This window comes from Oncorhynchus mykiss, chromosome 27 (genome assembly GCF_057628025.1).
Source record: "Oncorhynchus mykiss isolate SJ-2025 chromosome 27, ASM5762802v1, whole genome shotgun sequence".
NCBI lineage: Eukaryota > Metazoa > Chordata > Actinopteri > Salmoniformes > Salmonidae > Oncorhynchus > Oncorhynchus mykiss.
Genome location: NC_143048.1, coordinates 3415225 through 3440896, shown reverse-complemented (window position 1 = coordinate 3440896; position 25672 = coordinate 3415225). Strand labels below are relative to the sequence as shown.

Here is a 25672-nt window from a genome sequence, read left to right as displayed (position 1 = left end):
ATTCACGAACGTGTCTCCATGAGGATGTAAAAAGCTCTGGAATGGTGGAAGTGCAAATGTAATTTTCTTTTTTGCTGGATACAAGTGACATAGACAGACAGTCTTGATGAATTAAAAAATGAATTGGGTACCTAAAAAGGTAATGTTACACAAACATTTGAAGATTTGTTTTAGTTGTTTGACCCGTCTATGAATTTGAAAGTGGTTACATTTCACCAGCCCCATCCTCTATCTTTATACTAAACTGGGCTGAAACGCTGACTGACTGACTCATAGAATCTGTATCATGATGAGTTTAACCTTAAGGTGTCAGTAGAGTAGAATTGAAGCAGACACCCAAGGGAGAAATCAATTTGAGGTTATGCCAGAAATGACATTTTGAATGAAGTTGAGAATCGATTTTCTCATTACATGACAGGGCCTCTGGCAGGCAGAGAATTATCAGGACCAGTGAAGGCTGTGTACTAAAGCAAACACAATTACTGGGTCTTGCTAAAGAGATTTCCATTGAAACAAACAACAACCTTCAATCGGACAGGAGAATGGGGAGCAACCCTGAGATTGGTAATTGCAAACTGTCACTACAGTGTTAGGAATAAATTCAGTCCATTCCAGAAATCCAGGAAGTGAATTCATGAATTGACTTTATTGAAAACGGAATTGACCTGAACCTTGGCCCCTACAGTTGTCTGTCTATCACTGTCTCTTCTTAATAGTCTGTCACTGGAATTAAACATTGAACTCTAACTCTATTCGATAAAGTCAGACAATAGTGAAACAGAGGAATATTGTGTGGATTCCATGCTAGCCTCTTCTGTCTTTGGTCATCTAATGAGAATACTGCTCTGCTGAAATAGTTTGGCTAGATAGCAGATTCTCTTTATAGTTTAGCTGTTCATTAAAGGGCCACTCTAAAATAGATGGAGCTACGGATGCAAGAACTGACCATTCATGAGATCAAAATGATAGTTTGAACCACGTTTTGAAGCTCAACAATGCTTGTTTATAAATTCATTACAAACAATAAAGTAAAACCACCTTACATTTTGGGTTCTGATGGTGTCAAACAGTTGAACTAAGCTCAAAAGGTTAAGTTACATTAATCAACAATCAATGGCCATATATCATTAAGTAAAAATAAAAACAAATGGATGTACCAATCCCAGATTGCCCGTTTAAGGACTTCCATGTGATAGCAGGTACATTCTGCCTCAGGTAGAAATATTAATGGAGTCAGTAGTCAAAGTCAGTCAATAGAAGGATTTGGAGAGCAATGGGGTTATGAGAGTGATGCTCCCTCCCAGTCTCATATAAATAATGATTGTCCTGCACTGCTAAACAATAAGAATGCTTTGTGGGTCTTTATAAAACATTTAGATGGTTACATGAAATGAACCCTTATATTTTTGGTTCTACACTGCTCAAAAAAATAAAGGGAACACTAAAATAACACATCCTAGATCTGAATGAATGATGGATTATTATTAACTACTTTTTTCTTTACATAGCTGACAACAAAATCACTCAAAAATTATCAATGGAAATCAAATTTATCAACCCATGGAGGTCTGGATTTGGAGTCACACTCTAAATTAAAGTGGAAAACCACAATCCAACTTTGATGTAATGTCCTTAAAACAAGTCAAAATGAGGCTCAGTAGTGTGTTTGGCCTCCACGTGCCTGTATGACATCCCTACAATGCCTGGGCATGCTCCTGATGAGGTGGCGGATGGTCTCCTGAGGGATCTCCACCCAGACCTGGACTACAGCACCCGCCAACTCCTGGACAGTCTGTGGTGCAACGTGGAATTGGTGGATGGAGCGAGACATGATGTCCCAGATGTGCTCAATTGGATTCAGGTCTGGGGAACGGGCGGGCCAGTTCATAGCATCAATGCCTTCTTCTTGCAGGAACTGGTGACACACTCCAGCCACATGAGGTCTAGCATTGTCTTGCATTAGGAGGAACCCAGGGCCAACCGCACCAGCATATGGTCTCACAAGGGGTCTGAGGATCTCATCTCGGTACCTAATGGCAGTCAGGCTACCTCTGGCGAGCACATGGAGGGCTGTGCTCGCCAAAGAAATACCACCCCACACCATGACTGACCCACCGCCAAACCGGTCATGCTGGAGGATGTTGCAGGCGTCAGAACGTTCTCCACGGCGTCTCCAGACTGTCACGTCTGTCACATGTGCTCAGTGTGAACCTGCTTTCATCTGTGAAGAGCACAGGGCGCCAGTGGCGAATTTGCCAATCTTGGTGTTCTCTGGCAAATGCCAAACGTCCTGCACGGTGTTGGGCTGTAAGCACAACCCCCACCTGTGGACGTCGGGCCCTCATACAGCCCTCATGGAGTCTGTTTCTGACCGTTTGAGCAGACACATGCACGGCCTGCTGGAGGTCATTTTGCAGGGCTCTGGCAGTGCTCCTCCTGCTCCTCCTTGCACAAAGGTGGAGGTAGAGGTCCTGCTGCTGGGTTGTTGCCCTCCTACGGCCTCCTCTACGTCTCCTGATGTACTGGCCTGTCTCCTGGTAGCGCCTCCATGCTCTGGACACTACGCTGACAGACACAGCAAACCTTCTTGCCACAGCTCGCATTGATGTGCCATCCTGGATGAGCTGCACTACCTGAGCCACTTGTGTGGGTTGTAGACTACCACTAGAGTGAAAGCACCGCCAGCATTCAAAAGTGACCAAAACATCAGCCAGGAAGCATAGGAACTGAGAAGTGGTCTGTGGTCACCACCTGCAGAACCACTCCTTTATTGGGGGTGTCTTGCTAATTGCCTATAATTTCCACCTGTTGTCTATTCCATTTGCAAAACAGCGTGTGAAATGTATTGTCAATCAGTGTTGCTTCCTAAGTGGACAGTTTGATTTCACAGAAGTGTGATTGACTTGGAGTTACATTGTGTTGTTTAAGTGTTCCCTTTATTTTTTTGAGCAGTGTATATAGCACCATTTCTTCTAGCAGTGTGATGGCTCCTGTTAGAACTCTGACATAGTCCCGGTGTTTGATGCTGAATCGTGTGGTTACACATGTTTCAAATGCACCCAAAATGCAATGTTTGATTCAATTCTCTATCTCCACTAGTAAGTTAACTGTTGAGACAGTGTGGCAAAAAAGTATTTAGTCAGCCACCAATTCTGCAAGTTCTCCCACTTAAAAAGATGAGAGAGGCCTGTAATTTTCATCATAGGTACACTTCAACTATGACAGACAAAACGAGAAAATCACATTGTAGGATTTTTAATGAATTTATTTGCAAATTATGGTGGAAAATAAGTATTTGGTCAATAACAAAAGTTTATCTCAATACTTTGTTATATACCCAGAGGTCAAACGTTTTCTGTAAGTCTTCACAAGGTTTTCACACACTGTTGCTGGTATTTTGGCCCATTCCTCGATGCAGATCTCCTCCAGAGCAGTGATGTTTTGGGGCTGTTGCTGGGCAACACTGACTTTCAACTCCCTCCAAAGATTTTCTATGGGGTTGAGATCTGGAGACTGGCTAGGCCACTCCAGGACCTTGAAATGCTTCTTACGAAGCCACTCCTTCGTTGCCTGGGTGGTGTGTTTGGGATCATTGTCATGCTGAAAGACCCAGCCACGTTTCATCTTCAATGCCCTTGCTGATGGAAGGAGGTTTTCACTCAAAATCTCATGATACATGGCCCCATTCATTCTTTCCTTTACACGGATGAGTTGTCCTGGTCCCTTTGCAGAAAAACAGCCCCAAAGCATGATGTTTCCACCCCCATGCTTCACAGTAGGTATGGTGTTCTTTGGATGCAACTCAGCATTATTTGTCCTCCAAACACGACGAGCTGAGTTTTTACCAAAAAGTTATATTTTGGTTTCATCTGACCATATGACATTCTCCCAATCTTCTTCTGGATCATTCAAATGCTCTCTAACAAACTTCAGACGGGCCTGGACATGTACTGGCTTAAGCAGGGGGACACGTCTGGCACTGCAGGATTTGAGTCCCTGGCGGCGTAGTGTGTTACTGATCGTAGGCTTTGTTACTTTGGTCCCAGCTCTCTGCAGGTCATTCACTAGGTCCCCCCGTGTGGTTCTGGGATTTTTGCTCACCGTTCCTGTGATCATTTTGACCCCATGGGGTGAGATCTTGCGTGGAGCCCCAGATCGAGGGAGATTATCAGTGGTCTTGTATGTCTTCCATTTCCTAATAATTGCTCCCACAGTTGATTTATTCAAACCAAGCTGCTTACCTATTGCAGATTCAGTCTTCCCAGCCTGGTGCATGTCTACAATTTTGTTTCTGGTGTCCTTTGACAGCTCTTTGGTCTTGGCCATAGTGGAGTTTGGAGTGTGGCTGTTTGAGGTTGTGGACAGGTGTCTTTTATACTGATAACAAGTTCAAACAGGTGCCATTAATACAGGTAACGAGTGGAGGACAGAGAAGCTTCTTAAAGAAGAAGTTACAGGTCTGTTAGAGCCAGAAATCTTGCTTGTTTGTAGGTGACCAAATACTTATTTTCCACCATAATTTGCAAATAAATTCATTAAAAATTCTACAATGTGATTTTCTGGATTTATTTTCCCTCATCTTGTCTGTCATAGTTGCGGTGTACCTATAATGAAAATTACAGGCCTCTCTCATCTTTTTAAGTGGGAGAACTTGCACAATTGGTGGCTGACTAAATACTTGTTTGCCCCACTGTATATAGTACCTCCCCACATTTCCCATCTGCTAACTAGCTAGTCATTTCACATCTGCCACACACACACACACACACACACACACACACACACACACACACACACACACACACACACACACACACACACACACACACACACACACACACACACACACACACACACACACACACATAGGCAGTCCAGGAGTTTGTTAGTGTGTTTATCCCTGATATTTATTAATGACAGATCAGAGGCTCCTTGGATGAAAGGCATGAAAGGCCTGTTGCTAGGAGACCCTGGTTGTCACATCTGAGAGAGGCCATTATTACAGAGAACATGGCATGTCACCATGTCAAGGTGTCACACCGCCCTCCCCCTAGGAACATACAGATGTAGCTCTCCCCCACCCTCCACTTTGTGTGTGCAGTGTAAGATTGAATAGGTAACGATGCTTCTTGGGTGGCAGTTGTTGATGTGTTCAGGTGGTCCCTGGTTCAAGCCCAGGTTGGGACAAGGAGAGGGACAGAAGCAATATTGTTACGTGTATGTGTTAGTGTGTATGAGTGTTTGTGAGTGTATGTTTGAGTGATGCCTGCATCTCAGGGCCACTAAAACGGGGGTCTAACCCCCACTCAACGTTGCCACCTAGTGTGTTGTTAATTAAATGGAAATTGTGTGCCATGTTAGCCAGAGTCCTCTCTCAACCTCGTCCCCTCCGCTCCCCTCCCTTGTATCTCTAGCGCTCTGAGTTCATTAACTGGCTGGTAAGTGGAGTCTTGCATGGGCTGTGAGAATTGAAGGAGCAGTTTGATTTGTCACCTCTCCCACTGTTCTTCAAATTCCAGAAGTAATGGAACAATTATGAAACAATTTTCCAATTCCATTATTATCTTATTGTGCATTAAAACACTGCTTTGATCTGAAGTTTCTGTTCATTCCTGTGTGGAATTACTTTAAAAAAATATCATTTGTGACACTATAATGACAAAAATGCATCTTTTTTTCCCAAATAGATTGAGCAGAGAGTATCCCTTGAAAGCCTGACAAAGCTCAAACTGGCATTTGAGGTACATTTCTACTATGGTTTGAGAATGTGTTGCTGGGATGACCTAGTATGGTCTTTCCTTATGGATATACGTGTTTAATTCCAATCGAACCCTAGCCAATCAGAAGGCAAGATGAAGCTATTACTATAATGCATATCCAATCCTCAAATCTACAGAAGTAGGGGCTTGGGGTCGATTTGGAATTCAGTGATCCAATGCGTTTAATGACACCTTCTCCTCTGCAGGAATTTGAAATGGGTGGCCAAAGATCACTGGATGTGTTGAACTTTGGACTGATAGTGAAGAAGTGTTTGGGCTTACACAACATAGTAAGTGTCAATGGAACTGGAAAAGCACCAAGATGACGCAACTTTTAATTATAAGACAGACAGATTAATAAATGGCTGGATCTTTGTCTCTTTCATTCTCTCAATTAAATTAAATTCAATGGGCTTTATTGGCATGGGAAACATATGTTTACGTTGCCAAAGCAAGTGAAATAGAACTCTCTTCCCCTCTCTCATGCAGTCTCTCTGTCTCTGTATATGTCTCTCTCTCTCTCTCTCTCTCTCTCTCTCTCTCTCTCTCTCTCTCTCTCTCTCTCTCTAAATAAAATAGTTTTCTATTTGTCACACTGTAAATGTTCCATTGTATTTTTAACAACCCTGATAACGATGTCTGGACTCAGCTATGTTGTTGTTGTCTGTCCCATCATTCCTTTGTTCTGTGAACGTCAGAACAATGCCCAGATCCAAGAACTATTCATGAAGATCGATTATTCTGGCCAGGGGAGGATTGAATGGGTGAGATGATAAGATCAATGTCCTTTACCCAGGTCACAAAATATTTATTCCCCTTAGAGTGGAATGGTGACTGCCCAAGGAAAGCAACTGGCAAAATATTAAGTACAATTTCCATGAAACTGTCCTTCAAAATGTTTGGGTTTGATTCCATGTCAAACAAAGATTTTATTTTAGCCTGATCCCAGGAATTTAGTTTGATATCCCATTTCTAGAGTATACTGTACATATACATCACAACTGCTGATGATCACTCTTGAGTTGCACTTCTATCATACACCACAAACGTTTTTAAGAACTATTATCTCGATGTTCCATTTGATATGTCTCATGTTATTTGTCATATGTATTCGCACTGCTTGCCTGCATTATTGCCTATTGCAGCTTGTGGAATAAGTAAAGTACTATATTGATGTGACATTGCCCTATCTCCTGCAGGATGAGTTCTGTACGTACATGCAGTTGGAGTACACAGAGAAGGAGGAGTCAGTGTTGCGCGGCAAACAGGTGGCATTCTCCCTGCCAGCCACGGTCAGGGCCCTAAGCCACGGAGAGCCCGTTCTGCGCGTCCACTCCACCCCCGATGGCACCATCATCACCGTCCGCGAGGATGGGGCTGTCTACTACTGGAGCCCCGAGCTCAACCTGAAGAGGAGCAAGAGCGTGTTTGTGTGTGTGTGTGTGTGTGTGTGTGTGTGTGTGTGTGTGTGTGTGTGTGTGTGTGTGTGTGTGTGTGTGTGTGTGTGTGTGTGTGTATGTGTGTCAGTGAGTAGTTTTGAAGTGTGAGGAAGTAGACTTGGCCTTTTTTTATGTAGGACCACACCCTTCTCAGAGGGTGTGGTCCTAGTTTGGTCCTAATTTGGAAATGTCATAGTTTGGAAATGTGTTTTGAATTTTGCATCAATTAAATTCAATGATTTGCTTTGAATGCAGCATGAAAGACCTGTGAGCAGAAAACCAAAATGGGCAACTGATTTTATCACCATGCCACAGTACAACAAACTTATCATGGGAACAGGGTAAGAGCTGTACTGTCTGTTTCAGAATGTAGTCTTAGCTGAAAAGTAACTACAGCATTACTTTTGCACAAATTCCTTTATTTTACTGTCTTGTGTTAGTGCAGTCTATTGCTACGCACTCTCTTGACAACATCTGTGTTCCCCCGCAAATCATGGTCAATTCCCAGATCGCTGAGTCTCAGTTGAACAGTGTGACCTGTTATACCCATGGTAGCAGTTAGAGGCCACGTCCCAAATGGCATCCTATTCCCTATATGGTGTACTACTTTTGACCATGGGCACTGCTATAAAGAAGTACACTAGGACTAGGGATTAGGGTGCCATTTGGAACGCACTCAGGGACAACGTTCCTGTTGGTGTGTCCTGTGTTACAGAGACAGAGAGATCCAGTTGTATGAGCTGTCCTCTCTAGAGCCGTACTGTCAGATCAGTTCCCTGGAGACAGTCCCTCTGAGACTGGACTACTGGTGAGCCTCTAGTCTCGCACGCACTGGCAGCCTAAACATGTCTCATTAATATCAGATCACACACTGGGAGTCTAACCATGTCTCATTAATATCAGATCAAACACTGGCAGTCTAACCATGTCTCATTAATATCAGATCAAACACTGGCAGTCTAACCATGTCTCATTAATATCAGATCAAACACTGGCAGTCTAACCATGTCTCATTAATATCAGATCAAACACTGGCAGTCTAACCATGTCTCATTAATATCAGATCACACACTGGCAGTCTAACCATGTCTCATTAATACCAGATCACATACTGGCAGTCTAACCATGTCTCATTAATATCAGATCACCCACTGGCAGTCTAACCATGTCTCATTAATATCAGATCACACACTGGTAGTCTAACCATGTCTCATTAATATCAGATCACACACTGGTAGTCTAACCATGTCTCATTAATACCAGATCACATACTGGCAGTCTAACCATATCTCATTAATATCAGATCACCCACTGGCAGTCTAACCATATCTCATTAATATCAGATCACACACTGGTAGTCTAACCATGTCTCATTAATACCAGATCACACACTGGCAGTCTAACCATGTCTCATTAATATCAGATCACCCACTGGCAGTCTAACCATGTCTCATTAACATCAGATCAAACACTGGCAGTCTAACTATGTCTCATTAATATCAGATCAAACACTGGCAGTCTAAACCATGTAATACCAGATCACGCACTGGAAGCCTAAACCATGTCTCATTAATATCAGATCACACACTGGCAGTCTAACCATGTCTCATTAATATCAGATCACACACTGGCAGTCTAACCATGTCTCATTAATATCAGATCACGCACTGGCAGCCTAAACCATTTCTCATGAATATCAGAGCAGACACTGGCAGTCTAAACCATGTAATACCAGATCACGCACTGGCAGCCTAAACCATGTAATACCAGATCAACCAGATCACACACTGGCAGTCTAAACCATGTCATACCAGATCACACACTGTCAGTCTAAACCATGTAATACCAGATCACACACTGGCAGTCTAAACCATGTAATACCAGATCAACCAGATCACACACTGGCAGTCTAAACCATGTCATACCAGATCACACACTGGCAGTCTAAACCATGTAATACCAGATCACACACTGGCAGTCTAAACCATGTAATACCAGATCAACCAGATCACACACTGGCAGTCTAAACCATGTCATACCAGATCACACACTGGCAGTCTAAACCATGTAATACCAGATCACACACTGGCAGTCTAAACCATGTCTCACTAATACCAGATCACACACTGGCAGTCTAAACCATGTCTCACTAATACCAGATCACACACTGGCGGTCTAAACCATGTAATACCAGATCAACCAGATCACACACTGGCAGTCTAAACCATGTCATATCAGATCACACACTGGCGGTCTAAACCATGTCTCACTAATACCAGATCACACACTGGCAGTCTAAACCATGTAATACCAGATCACACACTGGCAGCCTAAACCATGTCTCACTAATACCAGATCAAACACTGGCAGTCTAACCATGTCTCACTAATACCAGATCACACACTGGCAGTCAAAACCATGTAATACCAGATCACACACTGGCAGTCTAAACATGTCTCATTGATATCAGATCACACACTGGTAGTCTAACCATGTCTCACTAATACCAGATCACACACTGGCAGTCTAAACCATGTAATACCAGATCACCCACTGGCAGTCTAAACCATGTAATACCAGATCAAACACTGGCAGTCTAAACCATGTAATACCAGATCACCCACTGGCAGTCTAACCATGTCTCATTAATATCAGATCAAACACTGGCAGTCTAACCATGTCTCATTAATACCAGATCACCCACTGGCAGTCTAACCATGTCTCACTAATACCAGATCACCCACTGGCAGTCTAACCATGTCTCATTAATATCAGATCAAACACTGGCAGTCTAAACCATGTTATACCAGATCACCCACTGGCAGTCTAAACCATGTTATACCAAATCACCCACTGGCAGTCGAAACCATGTAATACCAGATCACCCACTGGCAGTCTAAACCATGTTATACCAAATCACCCACTGGCAGTCTAAACCATGTAATACCAGATCACCCACTGGCAGTCTAAACCATGTCTCACTAATACCAGATCACCCACTGGCAGTCTAAACCATGTTATACCAGATCACCCACTGGCAGTCTAAACCATGTAATACCAGATCACCCACTGGCAGTCTAAACCATGTTATACCAGATCACCCACTGGCAGTCTAAACCATTTTATACCAGATCACCCACTGGCAGTCTAACCATGTCTCACTAATACCAGATCTCCCACTGGTAGTCTAAACCATGTCCCACTAATACCAGATCACTCACTGGCAGTCTAAACCATGTCTCACTAATACCAGATCACCCACTGGTAGTCTCAACCATGTTATACCAGATCACACACTGGCAGCCTAAACCATGTCTCACTAAAGTCTAATCTGATCTGAGACCTGCTTTAGTGTTTTTCCTGTCTTTCTCTCCCCGCAGCTACACCGGACCTGATGAGTGTTCTATTTTGTATGGAGACTCCCAGGTAATGTAAATCCTCTCTCTGCTTGACAACAGATTAAATTACCAGAGAGGAGAAGTTAAATGCCATTCGGCTCATTAATTATAAAGGGTTATTTTTCTCTTTCTGCTTTCTAGGGCTGCGTGAATATCATATTAATTACCTCCGTGGGGGAGACTCTGAGGTAAACATGTTTTTTTGAAATGTTAACTTTATGCATCTATTGAACAATCACAGGAATGCATCATCATCTTAAAGGTAAATTGTTAAGTCAACAAAAAGGTATTAGGAAAAAAGGCCAATGTAACTTAAAATGGCTGTCTACTGTTTCCATGGCAATGTATAGCTTAATAGCCTAATTTGAGGTTTTGGGTGATAACAAATCTAGTATATCAGTTTATTTTTTATTTTTTATGTGATACGAAGAGGGTGGTTTGCACACAAATAGAGACATTTCAAAGTATTCCTTTTTAATTTGTAATTTCTTTGCTGGTAAATAATTATGGGAATGTGATGTTATTGAACAGATTGGTCGCACTCGCACAGAATATGTGACAGCCAAACATCTCTGTGCCAACACTGTAACTGTAACTATAATTTAGTGCTGTTTCATACAGTTCTACATCTTTATTTGCAGAATGTGGAAGAAATTACCAAAAATTGAGAATGTGCCTAACATCGGGATAGACAACGCAATGCTTTCTCAGAATGTGACATACATTCGATGGAAGGTCCACCAGGACTGGGTGACAAAGGTGACGTTTAGTTTTTCTCGATGCACACTGGGATACCTTTTTTGTCTATCTATGGAATAACCGTTTCTGCCTGTTAGATGATTGTGTATGATACAAAAAGAGTGACCCACTCTCCCCATAGACTCAACATGAATACTGGCCCTGATGCACAAATATGCCCACTATAGTACTTTTGCTTGATCATTTTTACACACTTCGAAAAATGTGCTTAACAAGTCACATAATATGTTGCATGGACTCACTCTGTGTGCAATAATATTGTTTAACATGATCTTTGAATGACTACCTCATCTCTGTATGCCACATATCTATATGTATGCCACATATGTTTTTTTCACATATCTGTAAGGTCCCCCAGTCGAGCAGTGAATTTCAAACACAGATCCAACCACAAAGACCAGGGAGGTTTTCCAATGCCTCGCAATGAAGGGCACCTATTGGTAGATGGTTATAAAAAACAGACTTTGAATATCCCTTTGAGCATGGTGAAGTTATTAATTACACATTGGATAGTGTATCAATACACCCAGTCACTACAAAGATACAATCATCCTTCCTAACTCAGTTGCCGGAGAGGAAAGAAACCCTCCAGGGATTTTACCATGAGGCCAGTGATGACTTTAAAACAGTTACAGAATGTCCTGGTTGTGATATGAGAACTGAGCATGGACATTTTAGTTACTTCACAATACTAAACCTAATTGACAGTGTGAAAAGAAACCTGTACAGAATAAAACATATTCAAAAACATGCATCCTGTTTGCAACAAGGCACTAAAGTAATACTGCCAAAAATGTGGCAAAGCAATTCACTTTTTGTCCTGAATACAAAGTGTTGTGTTTGGGGCAAATCCAATACAACACATTACTGAGTACCACACTCCATATTTTCAAGCATGGTGGTGGCTGCATCATGTTATATTTATGCTTGTCATCATTCAACATTTTTTATTAAAAGAAGGAGAATAGAGCTAAGGACAGGCAAAATCCTTGAGGAAAACCTGGTTCAGTCTGCTTTCCAACAGACACTGGGAGATAAATTCCCCTTTCACCAGGACAATAACCTAAAACAAAAGGCAAAATATACACAGGAGTTGCTTACCAAGATGACATTGAATGTTCCTGAGTGGTCTAGTTACAGTTTTGACTTAAATTGGCTTGAAAATCTATTGCAAAACTTGAAAATGACTGTCTGGCAATGATCAACAACCAACTTGACAGAGCTTGAAGAATTTGTAAAAGAATAATGTGCAAATATTGTACAATCCAGGTGTGTAAAACTTTTATTAGAGACTTATCCAGAAAGACCCACAGCTGTAATCACTACCAAAGGTGATTCTAACATGTATTGACTCAGGGGTGTGAATAATTACACTTTACATTTCTGTATTTCATTTTCAATAAATTTGCAAGCATTTCTGAAAACATGTTTTCACTTTGTTATTATGGGGTATTGTGTGTAGATGGAGGAGACAATAATCAATTTAATTAATTTTGAATTCAGGCTGTAACACAACAAATGTAGAATAGATCAAGGGGTATGAAAACTTTCTGAAGGCACTGATGTATATTTTCATAATTTTTACACACAACAATACCTTGAGATTTCTTTTACATTTTAGGTGAAATATTTTCCAGACATTTGTGCGATTGTTTCCACCTCCAATCATGAAGCCTCTTCCCTCGTCATAGGTAATTACTCATTGTCACATCCATATTCTCATCTCAGCTGGATGTATTCAAGTTCAAACTCACTTCTGGTGTGCAGGCCCTTTGGTCTGGTGGTCTAAGTACATTTATGGTTCAATACTTGTCTTCAACATTCCCAATTATTATTATTATTATTAACAATTGCCGATTAAAATAACAGAAATACAGTGTAGACATTGTTGATGTTGTAAATTACTATTTTAGCTGGAAACGGCAGATTTTTTAAAAATGGAATATCTACATAGGCGTACAGAGGGCCATAATTAGCAACCATCACTCTCCTGTGTTCCAATGGCACGTTGTGTTAGCTAATCCAAGTTTATAATTTTAAAAGGCTAATTTATGATGTTTCTGGCCATTTTGAGCCTGGAAATACTGATGCTCCAGATTCTCAACTAGTCTAAAGAAGGCCCGTTTATTGCTTCTTTAATCAGAACAACAGTTTTCAGCTGTGCTAACATCATTTCAAAAGGGTTTTCTAATGATCAATTAGCCTTTTAAAATGATAAACTTGGATTAGCTAACACAACGGGCCATTGGAACACAGGAGTGATGGTTGCTGATAATGGTCCTCTGTACGCCTATGTAGATATTCAATTTTAAAATGCTACAATAGTCATTTACAACATTAACAAGGTCTACACTGTATTTCTGATCAATTTGATGTTATTTTAATGGACAAATAAATGTGATTTTCTTTCAAAAACTAGGATGTTTATAAGTGACCCCAAACTTTTGAATGGTAGTGTCTGTCTGTCTGTCTGTCTGTCTGTCTGTCTGTCTGTCTGTCTGTCTTTCTGTAAGAGTGTAGGTATGCTCATATATTAAACAGCATATTAGTGCTTTTATGTTTAATTGATATAGTTGAATGTATCACTTATGACTTTGAAACAACACAATCCGATCTCATGCCCAGGCTGCGTTCTCCCGTCCACCAACATCGAGCAGCAGATGAGGGAAATCAGGGAGGTGTGTCGGGATGGGAAGGCCAAGAGAGCCCTTTCTAATAACAATGGGTCTCCTCAGCCCCGGGCACCATGTGACCAGACCGTCTTCAATGTCTACAAGGGCGTCATGACCTTTGACCTCAGCAAACAGCACAACCTGCTGGTGACCGGAGGGATGGACAGGGTGCTACGTCTGTGGAACCCCTACGTCCCTGGGTGAGGAAACCCACAGGAAACTCTTATGTCTCTGAATGCTACTGGGTGTACAGGCTTTTCATCCAGCCCTACAGTAAGGCACTGGCATGATTAAAGGGACACTCTGTTGTTGTTCTATAACAGGAAGCCCACAGGTGTGTTAAAGGGACACTGTTGTTGTTCTATAACAGGAATCCCACAGGGGTGTTAAAGGGACACTGTTGTTGTTCTATAACAGGAAGCCCACAGGGGTGTTAAAGGGACACTCTGTTGTTGTTCTATAACAGGAAGCCCACAGGGGTGTTAAAGGGACACTGTTGTTGTTCTATAACAGGAAGCCCACAGAGGTGTTAAAGGGACACTCTGTTGTTGTTCTATAACAGGAAGCCCACAGGGGTGTTAAAGGGACACTGTTGTTGTTGTTCTATAACAGGAAGCCCACAGGGGTGTTAAAGGGACACTCTGTTGTTGTTCTATAACAGGAAGCCCACAGGTGCCGACAGAGATGGCCGCCTCGCTTCGCGTTCCTAGGAAACTATGCAGTTTTTTGTTTTTTTACGTGTTATTTCTTACATTGGTACCCCAGGTCATCTTAGGTTTCATTACATACAGTCGAGAAGAACTACTGAACATAAGAGCAGCGTCAACTCACCATCAGTACGACCAAGAATATGACTTTCGCGAAGCGGATCCTGTGTTCTGCCTTTCACCCAGGACAACGGAATGGATCCCAGCCGGCGACCCAAAAAAACGACTTCGTAAAAGGGGGAAACGGAGCGGTCTTCTGGTCAGACTCCGGAGACGGGCACATCGTGCACCACTCCCTAGCATTCTTCTCGCCAATGTCCAGTGTCTTGACAACAAGGTTGATGAAATCCGAGCAAGGGTAGCATTCCAGAGGGACATCAGAGACTGTAACGTTCTTTGCTTCACGGAAACATGGCTCACTGGAGAGATGCTATCGGAGTCGGTGCAGCCAGCTGGTTTCTCCACGCATCGCGCAGACAGAAACAAACATCTTTCTGGTAAGAAGAGGGGTGGGGGCGTATGCTTCATGGTTAACGTGACGTGGTGTGATCATAACAACATACAGGTACTCAAGTCCTTCTGTTCACCTGATTTAGAATTCCTCACAATCAAATGTCGACCGCATTATCTACCAAGGGAATCCTCTTCGATTATAATCACAGTCGTATATATTCCCCCCCAAGCAGACACATCGATGGCTCTGAACGAACTTTATTTGACTCTTTGCAAACTGGAATCCATTTATCCGGAGGCTACATTCATTGTAGCTGGGGATTTTAACAAGGCTAATCTGAAAACAAGACTCCCTCAATTTTATCAGCATATCGATTGCGCAACCAGGGCTGGAAAAACCTTGGATCATTGCTATTCTAACTTCCGCGACGCATATAAGGCCCTGCCCCGCCCTCCTTTCGGAAAAGCTGACCACGACTCCATTTTGTTGATCCCTGCCTACAGACAGAAACTAAAACAAGAAGCTCCCGCGCTGAGGTCTGTTCAACGCTGGTCCGACCAATCTGATTTCACACTCCAAGACTGCTTCCATCACGTGGACTGGGATATGTTTCGTATTGCGTCAGACAAAAACATTGACGAATACGCTGATTCGGTGAGCGAGTTCATTAGAACGTGCGTTGAAGATGTCGTTCCCATAGCAACGATTAAAACATTCCCAAACCAGAAACCGTGGATTGATGGCAGCATTCGCGTGAAACTGAAAGCCCGAACCACTGCTTTTAATCAGGGCAAGGTGACCGGAAACATGACCGAATACAAACAGTGTAACTATTCCCTCCGCAAGGCAATCAAACAAGCTAAGCGTCAGTATAGAGACAAAGTAGAATCTCAATTCAACGGCTCAGACACAAGAGGTATGTGGCAGGGTCTACAGTCAATCACGGATTACAAAAAGAAAACCAGCCCCGTCACGGACCAGGATGTCTTGCTCCCAGGCAGACTAAATAACTTTTTTGCCCGCTTTGAGGACAATACAGTGCCACTGACACGGCCCGCAACTAAAACATGCGGACTCTCCTTCACTGCAGCCGACGTGAGGAAAACATTTAAACGTGTCAACCCTCGCAAGGCTGCAGGCCCAGACGGCATTCCCAGCCGCGCCCTCAGAGCATGCGCAGACCAGTGTTTACGGACATATTCAATCAATCCCTATCCCAGTCTGTTGTTCCCACATGCTTCAAGAGGGCCACCATTGTTCCTGTTCCCAAGAAAGCTAAGGTAACTGAGCTAAACGACTTCCGTCACTAAGTGACTTCCGTCACTTCCGTCATCATGAAGTGCTTTGAGAGACTAGTCAAGGACCATATCACCTCCACCCTAGCTGACCCACTCCAATTTGCTTACCGCCCAAATAGGTCCACAGACGATGCAATCTCAACCACACTGCACACTACCCTAACCCATCTGGACAAGAGGAATACCTATGTGAGAATGCTGTTCATCGACTACAGCTCGGCATTTAACACCATAGTGCCCTCCAAGCTCGTCATCAAGCTCGAGACCCTGGGTCTCGACCCCGCCCTGTGCAACTGGGTACTGGACTACCTGACGGGCCGCCCCCAGGTGGTGAGGGTAGGCGACAACATTTCCACCCCGCTGCTCCTCAACACTGGGGCCCCACAAGGGTGTGTTCTGAGCCCTCTCCTGTACTCCCTGTTCACCCACGACTGCGTGGCCACGCACGCCTCCAACTCAATCATCAAGTTTGCGGACGACACAACAGTGGTAGGCTTGATTACCAACAACGACGAGACGGCCTACAGGGAGGAGGTGAGGGCCCTCGGAGTGTGGTGTCAGGAAAATAACCTCACACTCAACGTCAACAAAACTAAGGAGATGATTGTGGACTTCAGGAAACCCCCCTAGAGGGATAACCCCCCTATCCACATCGATGGAACAGTAGTGGAGAGGGTAATAAGTTTTAAGTTCCTCTGCGTACACATCACAGAAAAACTGAATTGGTCCACTCACACAGACAGCATCGTGAAGAAGGCGCAGCAGCGCCTCTTCAACCTCAGGAGGCTGAAGAAATTTGGCTTGTCACCAAAAGCACTCACAAACTTCTACAGATGCACAATCGAGAGCATCCTGTCGGGCTGTATCACCGCCTGGTACGGCAACTGCTCCGCCCACAACCGTAAGGCTCTCCAGAGGGTAGTGAGGTCAGTACAACGCATCACCGGGGGCAAACTACCTGCCCTCCAGGACACCTACACCACCCGATGTCACAGGAAGGCCATAAAGATCATCAAGGACAACAACCACCTGAGCCACTGCCTGTTCACCCCGCTATCATCCAGAAGGCGAGGTCAGTACAGGTGCATCAAAACTGGGACCGAGAGACTGAAAAACAGCTTCTATCTCAAGGCCATCAGACTGTTAAACAGCCACCACTAACATTGAGTGGCTGCTGCCAACACACTGACTCAACTCCTGCCACTTTAATAATGAGAATTGATGGGAAATGATGTAAAATATATCACTAGCCACTTTAAACAATGCTACCTAATATAATGTTTACATACCCTACATTATTCATCTCATATGTATATGTATATACTGTACTCTATATCATCTACTGCATCTTTATGTAATACATGTATCACTAGCCACTTTAACTATGCCACTTTGTTTACATACTCATCTCATATGTATATACTGCACTCAATACCATCTACTGTATCTTGCCTATGCCGCTCTGTACCATCACTCATTAATATATCTTTATGTACATATTCTTTATCCCCTTACACTTGTGTCTATAAGGTAGTAGTTTTGGAATTGTTAGCTAGATTACTTGTTGGTTATTACTGCATTGTCGGAACTAGAAGCACAAGCATTTCGCTACACTCGCATTAACAGCTGCTAACCATGTGTATGTGACAAATAACATTTGATTTGATTTGTGTTAAAAGGACACTGCTTTTGTTCTATAACAGGAATCCCACAGGGGTGTTAAAGGGACACTCTGTTGTTGTTCTATAACAGGAAGCCCACAGGTGTGTTAAAGGGACACTCTGCTCCCATCTTCTACCTCTTCATCTCCTCAGAGGAAAACCGTATATTTTCTGTCTCTATGGACAACACTGCCAAGGTGGGACACCATTTACTTCTCCTTCGAACTACAACTTATTGCCTGACTTTCCTCAAAATTGGTCTTCTGTTGAGATAAATCCACACCCTAGGCCATCAGTTTGGTAGATGCAGCTGTAGGCCAGAATCCATGAATGGAAAAGATGAGCACCATGTAATGTAATCTAGACTCGTAGTGCTCATCTTTTCCATTCGTTTGGGGTTGAAAAGTAGAGGCATATAGCTGTATCTACACAACCGATAGCGTGGGATGTGAACTCATCTTAACCTTAGACTACTTTTGAGGTCTGAGAACATCTGAAAAATGTTGGCTTTGGAGTGTAATGGCCTTTTAAAACGTTGATGACTGTCTGTCTTTCAGATATGGGATATCCATGACCAAATCTGCCTCTTCACAGCCCACCCCAAAGCCAGCCTCATCCGTGGAGACATGTCTGCATGCCTGTATTCTCCTTCCATCAAGGCACTGTACATCGCAGCTGACTCACTAGCGCTGCTCTCTCTCAGGACCAGGTCAATTACTTTGCTACTGGGCTGTATCTTAAATGACCCCCTATTCCATGTATGACGCACTACTTCTCTCTGGTCAAAATAAGTGCACTTTATAGGGAATAGGGAGGCATTTGTTACCGTTAGGGTGCCCCTAAATAGGGAATATACTGTCAACTTTGATGGGACTGGGAGCCACAAAAAAACTGAAATCATCACGAGGGGCTGCAGTGGCTCGTGAATCTGCGTACCCACATCCAAAACGTCCACGGGGGGCAAATGTTTGCCGTTTTTAATATGATAACTGAGGATCAATGAGCCCCACTCCGGTTGGTAATTTGACCATGCTTACTCCAAGTTTAGATAGCTGGCCGCTGGACTAAATGACCAATCTAAATAGTTTTTGCTGACCGTAGCGAATTGAGTGACTGCTGATGCACAACCAAATTTCAAAATTGCACCTTGTGTATTATATTATTCTTTCTCTCAACAGTTGACACCCTGACTGAATTCCAAAATATACACTACTGTTCAAAAGTTTGGGGATGTCCTTGTTTTTGAAAGAAAAGCAAAAATGTTTGCCCATTAAAATAACATCAAATTGATTAGAAATACAGTGTAGACATTGTTAATGTTGTAAATGACTATTGTTGCTGGAAACGGTGGATTTTTAATGGAATATCTACATAGTCGTACAGAGGCCATTGTCAGCCACCATCACTCCTGTGTTCCAACGGCACGTTGTGTTAGCTAATCCAAGTTTATCATTTTAAAAGGCTAATTGATCATTAGTAAACCCTTTTGAAATTATGCTAGCACAGCTGAAAACTGTTGTTCTGATTAAAGAAGCAATAAACGGGCCTTCTTTAGACTAGTTGAGAATCTGGAGCATCAGTATTTACAGGCTCAAAATGGCCAGAAACAAAGACCTTTCTTCTGAAATTCATCAGTCTATTCTTGTTGTGAGAAGTGAAGGCTATTCCATGCGAGAAATTGCCAAGAAACTGAAGATCTCGTGCAACGCTATGTACTACTCCCTTCACAGAACAGTGCAAACCGTCTCTAACCAGAATAAAAAGAGGAGTGGGAGGCTCCGGTGCACAAGTGAGCAAGAGGACAAGTACATTAGTGTCTAGTTTGAGAAACAGATGCCTCACAAGTCCTTAACTGGCAGCTTCATTGAATAGTACCCACAAAACACCAGTCTCAATGTCAACAGTGAAGTGGCGACTCCGGGATGCTGGCCTTCTAGGCAAAGTTCCTCTGTCCAGTGTCAACAACCAATCCATGAGGTCGAAGGAATTGTCCGTAGAGCTTTGAGATAGGATTGTGTCGAGGCACAGATCTGGGGAAGGGTACAAAAAATGCCTGCAGCATTGAAGGTCCTCAAGAACACAGTAGCCTCCATCATTCTTTTTTATTATTATTATTTTTTCTTCACCTTTGTTTAACCAGGTAGGCCAGTTGAGAACAAGTTCTAATTTACAACTGAGACCTGGCCAAGATAAAGCAAAGCAGTGCGACAAAAACAAAGACACAGAGTTACACATGGAATATACAAACGTACAGTCAATAACACAATAGAAAAGCTGTATACAGTGTGTGCAAATGAAGTAAGGAGGTAAGGCAATAAATAGACCATAGTGGTGAAGTAATTACAATTTAGTAATTAACACTGGAGTGGAATGGGAATTTTTAAATAAAAGAAGATTGGATCCACCAATCAGGGGAGAAGGGCCTTGGTCAGGGAGGTGACCAAGAAACCAATGATCACTCTGACAGAGCTCTAGAGTAACTCTAGAGATGGGAAAACCTTCCAGAAGGACAACCATCTCTGCAGCACTCCACCAATCAGGCCTTTATGGTAGAGTGGCCAGACGGAAGCCACTCCTCAGTAAAAGGCACATCACAGCCCACTTGGAGTTTGCCAAAATGCACTGAAAGACTCTCAGACCATGAGAAACAAGATTCTCGGGTCTGATGAAACCAAGATTGAGCTCTTTGGCCTGAATGCCAAGCGTCTCGTCTGGAGTAAACCTGGCACCATCCCTATGTTAAAGCATGGTGGTAGCAGCATCATGCTGTGTGGATGTTTTTCACCAGCAGGGACAGGATTGAGGGAAAGAGGAACAGAGCAAAGTACAGAGAGATCCTTGATGAAAACTTGTTCCAGAGCGCTCAGGACCTCAGACTGGGGCGAAGGTTTTACCTTCCAACAGGACAACGACCCTAAGCATACAGCCAAGACAATGCATGAGTGGCTTCGGGACAAGTCTCTGAATGTCCCTGAACCTGGACTTGAACATCTCTGGAGAGACCAGAAAATAGGTGGTCAGCAATGCGCCCCATCCAAACTGACAGAATTTGAGCGGATCTGCAGAGAAAAATAGGAGAAACTTCCCAAATACAGGTGTGCCAAGCTTGTAGCGTCATAGCCAAGAAGACTTGAGGCTATAATCGCTGACAAAGGTGCTTCAACAAAGGGTCTGAATACTTATGAATACTTATGTAAATTTGATATTTCAGTTTTTTATTTCGATTAAATTAGCAAACATTTCTATAGACCTGTTTTTGCTTTGTCATTATGGGGTATTATGTGTCTCCTAACAATCTTCCTCTCCTCTCTCCTCCTCACCATCTCTCTCCTCTTTTCTCCTTCAGCCCCCAGCCCCAGGGACATCTGATCGTGTCTCACATGGAGCCTGTGTTGTGCTGCGGCTATAGCCACGAGTTCAGACAGGTCGTCAGCTGCACAGAAGGATCCGTAAGTTTTAAGTAATTCTCACCTCGGAACGCTTTATTTATGACCCTCTTTTAAAAAAAAGGGGGGGGGGGACTTTAGTTTCTCAGACTTTATTTCAATAGTTGGGAAGGAGACGGACAGAATCCCCGTCACAGGGGCATTGTGCTGTCCGGAGTCGGCTACATTGACCAGTACACCAAACTCCGGCACTGAGACCCTTTCACCCAGGACATAATTCCAGCAAATGCTGCAGTAGATACTGGTCCCACAGACATAATTATGTACACATAGAACTAGTAATAGTAATTTAATATGATCTCTGTGGTCCCACCCATACACTATATAAAGACTTACTGAACACTACACATATATTGTATAGGATATGTCATTGGTCACACCACATGTTGTCTAACTGATCCTAGGTGGTGAAGGTGTGGGATTTCGACACAGGGAGCCATGTGTTTGAATTTGGTGGTGCCCACGGACAGTCTGCCATTACCTGTATGACTTTTGACCCCAAGGGAAGGAGGTATGGAAGCTCTTTTTAATGACTGATTATTGCAATGTGATATTTTCCCATAAGTGCAATGTGACCATACTGTTGCCTACCTAACGGCAGCTCAGAGTAATGGCGAAAATGAAGAGTGATGAAGAGTGTGCACTGCAGATGGTGTTTTGTTTGGATTGTGGTGTTTGCCTTACTTTAATCAAAATAGAACTTCAAAAACAAATGTGTTTGAATGAATGTTTGAAGGAAAGAAATGAGATGAAACTTCCTCATTACAGACTGGTCACTGGGGGGAGAGATGGCATTCTAAAGATCTGGAACTTTAACAATGGTCAGTGTCTGAAGATACTAAAAAAAGGTGAGTACATTCTAATTCATTTCTCACAGTATAAAGGTGGTGTTAGCAGCATTACAGTGTTCAGGATTTTGGCCTTCTCTCTGTTATATGCTATGTGAGGTGATTTGGTAACACTTTACTGTAGCCCCCTTATGTATGCATTCATAAAGCCATTATTACAGCTTTATAATACATTATAACATCTGTCATAGGAAGTTGTAAACATTATGAACAACAGCATAAGTCATTATAAAGGTAACTATAATTGGCATTGTAGATGACAGGCTAATTTGTTGTTGTCCCTTATGTCAACTGCCTCCATAACACAGGCTATATAACCACTAATGTGCTATAATAGTTTCACATTAACATGTCACACAGATGGGGAGTCCAACGAGGTGTGTGACTGCACCTACCTGACAGTCCACAGAAACACGTGAGTAGAACCAATGATGGATGTGACAACTGTTGATTTGAGAGGAATAATGATTCATCTTAACCTTGTGTAATACATTTTTCCAGGTATGTGATGTCTGTTGGATGGGACCGCAGGATTAATGTCTACTCTGTGAGTATAGACGTGAAGAAGAACTATCTTTATAGTTATAGATAGGCCACATATTTTCTATGTGAATGATATCACTATTGGATTCTATACATTTATTGACTCCAATGACCACTCTTCCCCTTAGGACCTATTCAACTTTATTGCCTTGAGATCTCATTTCCATTTTCATTACCTTCTGCATTTGCCTCGCCAGAGCAGAGACTACCTGAGTGTCTGCACCGGTAGCCATGACAAATTTTAAGATTAGGACTTCACAAAAACACATACAAGACAATCTTTGAAAACCCTTCAAGAGTATATTCTGAATATATTATCAGCGAGGAATATAAACGCCCTAATAAGCTCGCCTGCCTCTTTACTCTGCCATACATAAGTAATACATTTTGAAGTCGTTGAGTGTTTCCTTGGTTACCAACTTACCATGTAGCCTATCTAACCTCACAATCACATTTGTCTCTTCTTCTACACTATTCTTCAGTATAAGAGACTTCTAAGCATTAAAGGAAGAGGTGATATGTTCTGAAGAATTGACTTTCTATAGAATTCCATATTCCATAGCACTTCAGTGATACTCACACTCTTCTAGGCCTGTAGTACCAAAGGTATACGCAGACCTGTCCACAGAGCTGTAATTCCATCCACCGTTGAATCTGAGAGCATCGTTAACATCATAAGAGCTGGTTTTCAAAGACAGTCCTTCTCCATAAGTAACCTCTATAACAGCTTTTTAAATAAAATAACAAACACCACATAACTAGGAGGCATAGTAATCTCGTTCCCAGTCACTTCCGTCCAAATTGTCTGGGGATGAGGTCAGAGGCACAGAGACCAGAGCTGTAGAGATTGGCAGCCCACTTTACCAAGTCACAAAAAGGGCATCAGAGGGATTCAGCTAGAAATACACACATGCCTCATCTCATTTCTAGACTTCAACAATAGATGGCTGGTTGAAGATCCTCATTTCAAAATGTTGACTGCATGCCCTGTATGTTTCCATGCTAGGATTCACCAGACGAGCCTCACCACATCCAGAAGCCTCAGCCCTCATGGCAAGACGATCTGGTGAATAAGGAATGAATGAGGAACATGAATGGGAAACTAGACATGCAATGCCATTCAGAATATATAGGGTTAATCTAGAGTCAGCCCCTCCCTGTCCATATAGTCTTATTCATTGTGATCTAAAAGGGATCTGCACCGGTAGCCATGACAAATGGATCAACTGATCCTAAATCAGTAATCCTACGTTACGGCCCAAGTTGTCAGCCCCAGTTATCTTTGATATACTACTGCAGGTCATGGATGGGGAGCTCCAGTCCTTGGGGGTCTGGTTTTCTCCTTTGCCTGGTACCTAATTCATCCATCATGCCACTGATTCATCCATCATGTCACTGAGTAGTATACACTTGTGTTCTAAGGTTAATGATTTAAATTAGACACTGATTTGGAAGAACGCACCAAAAACCTGCAAACACTCAGGCTTAGAGGACTGCCCATTCCTGCTGTCGACCATTCAAGCTCTTGTTGGCCAGTGATGTAGAGCTGGCGGGGACGAATAAAGATAAAGATACATTTAATAGAATAGAATACAATTAAATTCAATACAATAGAATTATAGAAATGGAAATATAGAATGGACTAGAATTGAATACAATTATAGAATATCATTTAATGGTCTTACTGTGTTGTCTCCAGAGGAGGGGCCACATAGAGGACATCCTGTGTGTGGCCCAGTGTCCCCCCTCCCTTCTAGCCACCAGCAGCTATGACGGGGAGGTCATTGTGTGGAACCTGGTCTCCGGACACATCCAGTGTCGCTTTGCCAGCCCTCTGCAACCTGACTGCTGCCATGCCCAAGGTCAGATCACACTATCAAACCGGAGTGGTTCGCCTGCATGCCATAGAGTGTAGCTAAAGCCTACACTCTCAGAAGAAAAGGTACTGATTTGTACTTAAAAGGGTACAAACGCTTTAGGGTACATCCATTGTACCATTAGTTATGGGTAACGAATTGTACCCTTGCAGTTTGTACCTTAAAAATGACAATAGTGTACCTTTAGAAAAGGTGCAAATTTGCCTTTTTAGGATACCACCACAGTGACAAAGCCATTTGTGCCTTTAAGTGTACACACCACTCCAATTGTCTGAATGTAGCGAAATAAGCAGGTATCTTCGAGCTGGACTCAAACCCAGGTCCAGCACCTGGCAAGACAACAACTTAACCATTACGCCATGAGGCCCGGACTGCTTGATGAGGTAGCAAGGTGTTGGGTGAAGGGCGCTACCATATTAATAAAAGCTCTTGTCAACTGCTCTTATGTTAGCCATTATAAAGACTTTAGACAACCTGAATTAACATAACTATAGAACACTTCAACTGGTACAACACTTCCACTCATGGATGGGTGGCCAAAAAGAGCTAACTGAAAGCCCCGCCCCCACCAAGCCACACCTCTAAAGAGATGGCACAGGTGGATTCATTATTGTTCCGTTGTGTTGGTACAAATATATATACCTTTCTTCAATGCATTGTTAATTTGTACCTTTTCTACTAAGCAAAGGTACAGATCACCACCAATCATTAGTGTGCCCTACATTTGTACCCTGGGAAACAGAAATGCACCTTGACCGTACCCTTTTTTATTTCGAGTATAGAACAATCCTCAAGGTAAATAATTGTTTTT

The 25672-nt window shown here is 42.8% G+C and overlaps 1 protein-coding gene across 1 annotated transcript in view; it reads left to right on the top strand.

Moving 5' to 3' along the window:
• Positions 1-25672, top strand: part of wdr95 (WD40 repeat domain 95) — a 35257-nt gene that overhangs the window by 2625 nt on the left and 6960 nt on the right. The window contains exons 3-22 of the mRNA XM_090224187.1: positions 5688-5741; positions 5966-6049; positions 6458-6523; positions 6959-7189; positions 7454-7539; positions 7914-8006; positions 10579-10624; positions 10738-10784; positions 11238-11355; positions 12977-13046; positions 13981-14227; positions 18239-18344; positions 18705-18856; positions 21494-21596; positions 21998-22104; positions 22362-22441; positions 22802-22856; positions 22943-22988; positions 23991-24050; positions 24684-24846. Coding sequence (XP_090080313.1) covers positions 5688-5741; positions 5966-6049; positions 6458-6523; positions 6959-7189; positions 7454-7539; positions 7914-8006; positions 10579-10624; positions 10738-10784; positions 11238-11355; positions 12977-13046; positions 13981-14227; positions 18239-18344; positions 18705-18856; positions 21494-21596; positions 21998-22104; positions 22362-22441; positions 22802-22856; positions 22943-22988; positions 23991-24050; positions 24684-24846 — 2014 coding nt within the window. The remainder of the gene's footprint in view (positions 1-5687; positions 5742-5965; positions 6050-6457; positions 6524-6958; positions 7190-7453; positions 7540-7913; positions 8007-10578; positions 10625-10737; positions 10785-11237; positions 11356-12976; positions 13047-13980; positions 14228-18238; positions 18345-18704; positions 18857-21493; positions 21597-21997; positions 22105-22361; positions 22442-22801; positions 22857-22942; positions 22989-23990; positions 24051-24683; positions 24847-25672) is intronic.